Genomic DNA, 9,551 nt, shown 5'->3' with positions numbered 1-9,551 from the left:
ATAATCCCCCCCCCTTAAGTGAAAATAAAAGCTGTTTAAAAAAACAACTATAAATTACAAAAATTCCCACTCACCCCTGAGTTGTTATGAATTAAATATTTAAACATTGACAAAACAAAAAAATTTAGAGCATCAGACATTAAAGGGGTTCATTTGAAGGAGGGGGAAACAAGATTTTAACATTGGAGTCTATGGGAAGTTCATTGAAAGCGCCAGCACATCCAGTCATTTGAGGTATGGTGCTTTTAATAACTTCCTGGTTGATTTCAGCCCCCCCTCCTCCCCAAGTTACTGCTTGTGTATACTCAGTAGGTTCAGAAAATCAATTTTGTATCACTTTATATAGATGTTTATTGGTTGATGTGGATCATCTGCTCATGTGAATCCTCCCACAGTGTTTCATCGGCAGCTGTAACCACAGAGACTCTGATCAAACAGGAATGAACAGAATCCATCTGATATGAAGCTGTGCTTTGAAAACCACTTCCCTCCTCTTTGAAGAGTAGTCCCATATCTGTCTTCAGGTTTTTGTACAGCCTCTTCTACAGTTTGGATCACTGTGCTCTCTCTAGAACACAGTAGTAGAGAGCTGTGTCTGCCAGGGTTAACTCTCTGATGATCAGTTCAGTTGATGTGACTGTTGTTCTGGATCCATATTTATCTGGGATATTTTCAGCTGTGGAACTTTTTGCTCCTTTCAACAGAATAAACTGAGGAGCCTGAAGGTCAGAATCATGTTTGTACCAATAAAGCAAAGGATAGCTTCTATCTGTCTGATAGTTACATTTCAATGTAACAGATTTTCCTTCAGTTCCTGTAAGTTGATCTTGATCAGGAGAGATTGAGTCTCCAGCTGTGAGTCCTGGAAAAAGTGGAGAAAATGAAGCCATTAGATGAATGAGATGATGAGTTGATGCAGCAGCTTCAAGCAAACTTGAATCTCTGTTCTTAAACTCACCTAGAATGTGAGACAGAAGCAAAAATAGGTAAAGCAACATGTCTTTGGAGTTCTTGAAGCCACACAGACAGCAGATGAACTCTGTTCTTCCACTGCAGCTCAATGAGGGAGAAATAATGTCACTGGATGATGTGAAGTTCAGTGGGCGGGGCCAAAGAGCTCTTTTTTAAATCAAACTTTATTTATAGATTTCAGTTCAATTCAACCAATCAAAGAGTTTAGTCCTTTCACAGCAGTTCTATCTCTGATCTTTACTACTTCGTTTTCTGTTTGTCTTTAATTCAACGGCTCAACAATCAGTGCTTTCACAGTGTGCGTCGCCCTCTAGTGGATGTTGTGTAGTATTGTGTTTTCTCTGCAGGTTTTTGTACAGAGTTTTGTTGTTTCCTGTCACTGTGGGCCTCACAGCACAGTAGTACACAGCAGAGTCTGTCACTGCAGCAGAGGAGATCTGCACATGAAACTCCTGTTTCTGTTTGTCGTGTTTCACTGAGAACTTCTCTGTTTCTTCTGAATATTCTTTAATCACAAACTGTGGAGATGAACTGGACTTCTGTTGGTACCAGAAGAAAATCTGGATAGAACCAGAATATTTGCAGGAGAGAGTGACAGTGTCTCCTTCCAAAGCCATCAGTTCATCTTTCAATGGTTTCAGTAAATCCTCAGAGGATCCTGGAAACAACAAAGATAGATTTCATCATGACATTTGGATTCTAATCTTTAATCTGACTTTTATCATCTCAAAGTAAATCAGTTCAAACATCTCCAGATGTTTCTCCTGTCCATCATCTCCTTTTCCATCTGCATCTTTTGATGACTTACCAGTTTTAAAGGAGACCATCATCATCCAGATGAGAAGCAGCAACATTCTTTTCACTGGTACTGAATGAAGAACAGAGAGAACACAGCAGCTCTTCAGCTCCAACATGAAGCTTCATGTTCTGCTGTGAAGCTCCTCCTCCTCCTGCTGTGGTTTGTTTCTGTGGAGCAAAGCCAGGAACAAAAAGTTTCTAATGCAGGCAGGAGCAAGAAGTACTACTAAAAGAGAAATCACAGGAAGTGGGTCCTTGTTTGACTTCCAGGATGTGGTTCTTTTAAAAACAAACTGATCTGGGTCTCATATTCTCTTTAGACGTCTGCAGCATACATGGATCATTCCAGTCCAGGTTAGAGTGAAACTTCTTGACTAGAAATCCCAGGATTGGTTCTCTTCTGCCCACTAGTTCCCAAATTTCTATTAATTTCTTTAACAGAACTTCCTCTTCTGCTCACCTGACGTCCAGGGAGGGATGGAGAAAAAGAGAGCTGTTTACTGGTGGCATTCCTCTTTATCTCTCTATTTCTAAGCGGTACCTGAGATCAAGATCACCCTTTAACCTTAAATTTCTGCAGTCTCCTGCTTTCATTTTATTTGGGTTTTACTTTTGTTCTTTCTCTCTTTCAGAGACCCTCAGTGTCTTGAACTGTTGCATCTGAGATCTGCTTTTTAAAATGTGGGGGGGCTGGTGCTTTTTAAATGTTGTTTTCTGAGTATGTTTTACCTCTGTTATTCTTTTCGGTTACGGTAAACCTGGTTTCAGTTTCCATGAACACATCTGTACATCTGCACTGTAGCTTTTTTGTTTATGTCAGATGTCACAGGGAGAGGGAGTTGTCCATCCTGCACATTAATGTTCACTTGGTGAAAAAACATGATAATGTCAACCTGAGATTGAAACCATAAAGGTTTTTTTCAGCAGTTTCTTCACCCATGATTTTGTTTTGTCTCTATGCATTTAGCACATTGTGCACTGATGCAGCAGGTCAGATAAAATACTCTCAGCTGTCAGGCACTGATCTAAAAAGAGTAGTATTTATTCTGGACTTATTGTCAGAGTTTATGTTTGTCTTAAATCATCAGGAAGAATGTTCCAGATTTCAACTGCATGAGACTGAAACTTCATTGTATTCAGGAGGTCTATTCCTGAGATTCTTACAGTTCCACTTGGTTCATGTCAACATGTCAGAGATGTACTTTGTGTTAAACCTTGGAGAGCCGTTTAAGTCTCTTCTCTGAGTGACAAGAAGCCAGTTCAAAGACCTGAGGACAGGGCTGATGTGAATGTTCTTCCTAGTTTTAGTCAGGACCCAAACAGCAGCGTTCTGGATGAACTGCAGCAGCCTTAAAATACAGTGGTCCCTCACCATAACGTGGTTGACTTTTCAGAAGATGTTAAATTATGATTTTTTTTAGAGGGAAATGTTGCCCAATTTTTTTTTTTTGAAATGCATTGTGTTCTGCCTCCTGATTGGCTGTAGACCACCATCAATCAATCTTCTCCATGACATGTCTCTGGTACTGACCAAAATGTGTTCAGTTTTTCAAATGCACATAAATCTTCATAATCAGATATCTGGTTTTGTTATAAAATACTAGACTTACTTTTCTACGAACATTAGAGCCTTGAGAATTTAAACAAGAGAGAAACGTGGAAAAAGGTTCATGAATGTCTGAGAAAAGTGTTCAAAGAGTGAAGCAAGCAGTTTTACAGCCTAAACATTTATAGTAATTGGAAAAAATAAAACTGACCATACAGACTTTGTCTATTGATGATTATTTTTAGAATGTAAGCTCTCTTGCCACAATGAGAAGGCCCTGGTTAACCCTCAGAGAAAGAAACTGATGTGTGTCACCACTTCACTTTCTGAGTTTCTCTGGATCAAATATTATTATCTCAATCTGTCTGTGTTTCTCTGCAGAAAATTGTTCTGAATTCACTCACTCATCTGTTGGAAACAAAAACAGACCGATTCCACTGATCCATATTCACCTGCTGTGACTAAAATGTAAACCTGAATATCATCTGCATAGTTTTGGAGGGACAGCACACTTATATGGAAGCTATTCTGGAGCATAATTAAAAATAAGTCAAAACCACAAATGCTTTTTCAGTTTCAAAATGAAGCTGCATTTTTTTGACTCAAAATGAAAATGTAAAAGCAATCCGCCAAAATGCTTTTTCATTTTCTTCTTCAACATCGCTCATTCTGTCACTTAATTAAAATGATAATGAAAATGGTATTTGACATTTCATTTTCAAAAGGTTCTCTGGTAAATGTGTAGCAAAATTCATTTAGAAATGTCTAATTTGACCATTTAAATGGATTAACAGAAATACTTTTTTCATTTTCAAAATGTAACTGCATCAAATGACTCAAAATTAAAAAGAAAAATCAATCCTTCAAAATGCTTTTTCCTTTTCTACTTTAAAAACGCTTATTCTGTGCCATAATTAAAACGAAAATGAAAAGAGGGGATTGCATTTTCATTCTCACATCCACCCTGCGAATAGTGTAGCATAATTCAATCCCACTCAGCATTTCCAGAGGGGAGGCGGGGCGATGACGTCAGTGCTTTCTCCGTGTGTCTGGCTGCTAAGAGACACAGACACACCAGGAGCAGTCTGGCTTTGTGTTATAAGGTTCCATTTGTGCCAAAAATATAAAAATACGTTTTTGCGTCCACTGCGTCCACTCTATGTTTTGGGTCCAAAGTCTATTAAACAAGTGCATTGAACATTTGTTCATGGTATGTACTACTAAGCAATATTTTCTGCATACCCATGCTTCTTTGCTTATTACTTTCTATTTACTCTGAGACAAGAAAAGACAGAAGAGAGAATAATGTCTGACTCCTCATCTCTGTTGGTGACTTGGATGCTTACATTGACAGGTAAGAAATTTAACAGAGATTCACTTATTTTTGAGAAAACGGAGATAGGAAGAGACTAGTCCAGTTTTCAACGACCAGAACAGAAGCCACAGTTCTCTTCTCTGGAACTTCATCATGGACTTTATATGGATGAGTTTCATTATTTCATTTCATTATGTTTCACACGAAGTTTGTGGATTTCCTCCACAGAAGTCACCAACAAACATTTAGCCACAGCTTTGGAACTAAACGTCAATACTGGAGGATTGGAACAAGACCCACTCAAACTCAGTGACCCCTGCCTTCTTTAGGATGTGGCTGAAACCTTTCTAGACATTTTAGTTAAAGATTTGTCTGAAATTCTCCACCAAATGCTTCCAGCAGACCCTCTAAACACGTTTGGGCCTGCATGTCTCTGATCAAACTCACCACCAGATGGTCATTAGCTCACAGCTTAGCCTCTCTATTCACTCAGGGGTCCAGAACAACAAGCTGAAGGTCACATGATGTCTTTAATGTTTCCTTTCTTTTAAGATACAATCAACTTACCTGGGGTGGGGCGTGAGGATGCCCAGAACTCCTGGGTGGTGATGAGGCGCTCGTCTGGGGCTGCGGGCACTCTTCTCGGGTGGGGCCCGGCGCTGCGCCCTCCTGGCGCAGTGGGGAACTGCTCTCCTGGTTGGGCTGGGGCTGCGCTCTCTGTCCCTCCGTGCCTCCCTGCTCTCTGGCTCTGGGGGCCTCGGGGCGGTCCGGCTGGCCCTGACCTGGGTGGCGGATGTGGTCAACCGTGGGGGCGGTTTTTCTCTGCCTACATCCGAGTGACGTTGGGGGATTTCTTGCTGCCGCTGCTGCTGTGGCGGGTGTCTTGGTGTGGGGATGGCTGGGAACTCTCCCTCCTTCTTTTCACAATCCATCATCCAATTTAGAAGAACATAAACACTCACCTGAGCACAGGTGTTAGCTCACCTTTGCACAAACACTTTGCGTGATTGAATTAAATATTTCACACTAGTTGATTTGAAGGCATAAGTATGCATGTGTGAACAATATCTGTATTGTGTACATGTTGACATGTGGACATTTTTGCTGCCAACGGGTGTGTTTATAAAATTTGAATGTGTGTGTGGCAGGCCCCGCCCCTTCTAGATTTGTATTACATCTGAACCTGACCATATTGATAAACAAGCAATGCTGCTTCATGGTTTTACCCCCCCCTCTCTTATGACCACCCTTCTACCCCCCCAGCCCCCCCTCTCTAACATCCCTCTCTCTTCTTCCATTCTTTCCTTTTCCGTCCGGTCCAACACAAAAGATTTTAAAATATGAATAAAATTAAAGTTTGGCCTCAATTACAAAAGGGGTTTATTCAGACATACCTCTGGTTTGTCAGAAGATTCATAACCCCTGTTGTTAAAGTAAAATATGTCCAACACAAGAGGCCTTCAGCTCTCGTCTGTTGCCTAGCTGTTGGACAGGACAAGTTAAAAAAAATAAAAATACAGATACAATCAGTTTTTGGAAAAGTCTGTCATTTAGCAGAAGAATGAATTCACTCTTGGTTTTGTTTGTTTTTTTCTCAACAGCAGCAAGTCCACTGATGACAGTGATGGAGGTCAGAGATGGAGATGAAGTCTCTTTAACTTGTACAGGTGGAAGAGATTTCCATGATGGATGTAAAAGTGTGACTTGGATCTATGATGATTCAACAAACACAGTAACTCTGTTTGAACATGGAAAGATTCACAAAGATGCTGGATCTAAATCAGACAGACTGGATCTCTCAGAGGACTGTTTTCTGGTTCTGAAGAAGATCACAGCTGAGGATGAAGGTCGATACTCCTGCAGACTGTCCAGACCCTTCAGATCAAAACTCACAGATGTTGTTCGTCTGACTATCATTGATGGTGGGTTCCCATTCTCATATCTGAATCTCTGTCATCATCAGAGCTGAAGACATCCTTAGTTTGATCTTTCTGGATGAATGAATGGAATCAAACGTCTGATTTGTCCTTTTTTGGAAAAGGAAGCAACCAGTAAAACACCCTGGTGGAGCTCAGAAACTCTGCTAACATCAAATACAAGAACATCTGCTGAAGGAAACCAAAGTCCTGCAGGTTTGTTAGGAAATATCAGACAAATATGTGATGATGAGGAGGGCAGAGGAGTTGTTCATAATTCTGTGTGAATGATGGAGAAAATGTTGAGAATGATGGGATTGTGTTTCCACGTTCTTCCTGTAGGATCTTCTATGTTCCTGTGGGCTTAGCAGTTCTCTCTGTCATCACTGTGTTGGTCATCATGAAGACAAGAACAAGCATTAATGTCAGCAAAACACACTTAGCACTTGTGCAAAAAATATTAAGTGTAGCTAGAATGAAATCCATGATTTTTTTCACTGTACAATAATGGATTTTTTTCAAGCTTTTAATGATATTTATGACATAATTTTAGTGGTTGATGTGGATCATCTGCTCATGTGAATCCTCCCACAGTGTTTCATTAGCAGCTGTAACCACAGAGACTCTGATCAAACAGGAATGAACAGAATCCATCTGATATGAAGCTGTGCTTTGAAAACCACTTCCCTCCTCTTTGAAGAGTAGTCCCATATCTGTCTTCAGGTTTTTGTACAGCCTCTTCTACACTTTGGATCACTGTGCTCTCCGTAGAGCACAGTAGTAGAGAGCTGTGTCTGCCAGGGTTAACTTTCTGATGATCAGTTCAGTTGATGTGTCTGTTGTTCTGGATTCATATCGTTTATCTGGAATATGTTCACTTGTGGAACTTTTTGCTCCTTTCCTAAGAATAAACTGAGGAGCCTGAAGGTCAGAATCATGTTTGTACCAGTGAAGTTCAGGATAGCTGTCATCTGTCTGATAGTTACATTTCATTGTAACAGATTTTCCTTCAGTTCCTGTAAGTTGATCTTGATCAGGAGAGATTGTGTCTCCATCTATGATTCCTGGAAAAAGTGGAGAAAATGAAGCCATTAGATGAATGAGATGATGAGTTGATGCAGCAGCTTCAAGCAAACTTGAATCTCTGTTCTTAAACTCACCTAGAATGTGAGACAGAAGCAAAAAGAGGTAAAGCAACATGTCTTTGGAGTTCTTGAAGCCACACAGACAGCAGATGAACTCTGTTCTTCCACTGCAGCACAATGAGGAAGACATAATGTCACTGGATGATATGAAGTTCAGTGGGCGGGGCCAATGAGCTCTTTTTCAGTTCATCTCAACCAATCAAAGAGTTTAGTTCTTCAACAGCAGCTCTGTCTCTGATCTTTACGGCCGGCTTCATTTCTCTGCTGTCTTTCTCTTTATTTCAATGACTCAACAATCAGAGCTTTCACAGTGTGTGTTGCCCTCTAGTGGATGTTGTGTAGTATTGTGTTTTGTGTGCAGCTTTTGTACAGAGTTTTGTTGTTTCCTGTCACTGTGGGCCTCACAGCACAGTAGTACACAGCAGAGTCTGTCACTGCAGCAGAGGAGATCTGCAGATTTATCATTTTGTCGTCATCTTTCACTTTGTGAGAAAATCTAGGATCCAAACTCTGTAATGTTGCCTTTGATCCCAAGTGAGAGAAGAAGAACTCCGGAGGTTTTCCTGGAAACTGTAGATACCAGAAAAAATAATCACTCGTTGATAGTTTGGGATATTTGTAGGACAGAGTGACAGAAGTTCCTTCCAAAGTGGACTCTTCCTTCTTGACTGCAGGGAGTTTTTCACAGCTGACATCTAAAGGAAGAGAGAAGTCAGATCAGTGATGGACAAACATCAAATGCTGAAATGGATCTTTGAAAGAATCCCATCAACCTGTTCCAATGACTAGAAGCAGCAGAGTGAACACAGATGTCTGCACAGACAGCATGTTGGATGAAGCTGATGTTTGGCTTTTGTGTGTTGAACTGTGTTGAAAGTGGAAGTTTGTGTCTCTTCTATAGTTCACTAACAGCTCAGCTCCTCCCTCAATCTCTCCATCTGCTCTTTCATTTGTTCTTCCTCTTCTCTCTGCTCCTCTTCTTTCATGATTAGTCTTCTTCTTAAAGGTTGGATTTTCTTCACTGATGGAAACTCAAAGACTTTAGTTTTTGACATGTCAGTTCCGTAGAAAGAATTTTTCAAAATGTCTTTAATAGAATAGAATAGAATAAACACAAAGAAAAAAGTATTTTACGATCTTTCATTTTCCTAACTACTCAGTGTTTTATCAGGGCCTGTTTGGATGAGCTGATATCCTGGAGATGGTAAATGATTTTGGATCAGTTAATGAGGGCAATTTCCCACGCCACACTTCTCCATCTCCCACGGCACTAGTGCCGCGGCACACTGGTTTAAAAACCCTGATCTAAATTAATCAAATAGTTTAGTTCTTCCACAGCAGCTCTGTCTCTGATCTTTACTGCTTCATTTCTCTGTAATCTTTGTCATCTACCCAGTGTCTCATCAATCATTGCTTTCACAGTGTGTGACACCCTCTAGTGGATGTTGTGCAGTATTGTGTTTTCTCTGCTGGTTTTTGTACAGAGTTTTGTTGTTTCCTGTCACTGTGGGCTGCAGAGCACAGTAGTACACAGCAGAGTCTGTCACTGCAGCAGAGGAGATCTGCAGATGGACCTGGTTCCTCTCCTGGTTCAGGACAGCAGTCTGTCTGGGGTTTGGAGGTTTTGCTTCCACCACACTGGGTTCTTTGGTGTCAGTGATCAGGAGGAGGAACCGAGGAGCTGATCCTGGATCCTGTCTATACCACTGCAGATTGTTAGCTTTGACTGAATAATTACAGGACAGAGTAACTGTGAGCTCCTCTGATGAAAAGACTTCAGCTCTGCTGGCAGTGATTCCATCCTCCAGACTGTCACCTGCTGAACAGAAATCAGATTTTCTTCATATTTCTGATCCAAA

The 9,551-nt window shown here is 40.7% G+C and overlaps 1 gene segment (V, D, J or C); it reads right to left on the bottom strand.

Annotated features, from left to right (window-relative positions):
- Positions 1-7,924: 7,924 nt before the first annotated feature.
- On the bottom strand, positions 7,925-8,575 carry LOC144986729 (T cell receptor alpha variable 4-like). The segment is given in 2 exon segments: positions 7,925-8,387; positions 8,466-8,575. Coding segments are annotated over 2 exon segments (426 nt in total).
- Positions 8,576-9,551: the final 976 nt, after the last annotated feature.

The sequence above is a fragment of the Oryzias latipes genome, chromosome 17 (assembly GCF_053564925.1).
Source record: "Oryzias latipes strain Hd-rR chromosome 17, Olatipes_Hd-rR_3.1".
NCBI lineage: Eukaryota > Metazoa > Chordata > Actinopteri > Beloniformes > Adrianichthyidae > Oryzias > Oryzias latipes.
Note: the sequence above shows the minus strand (reverse complement) of the source record. Positions and strands in the feature narration are given on the sequence as shown.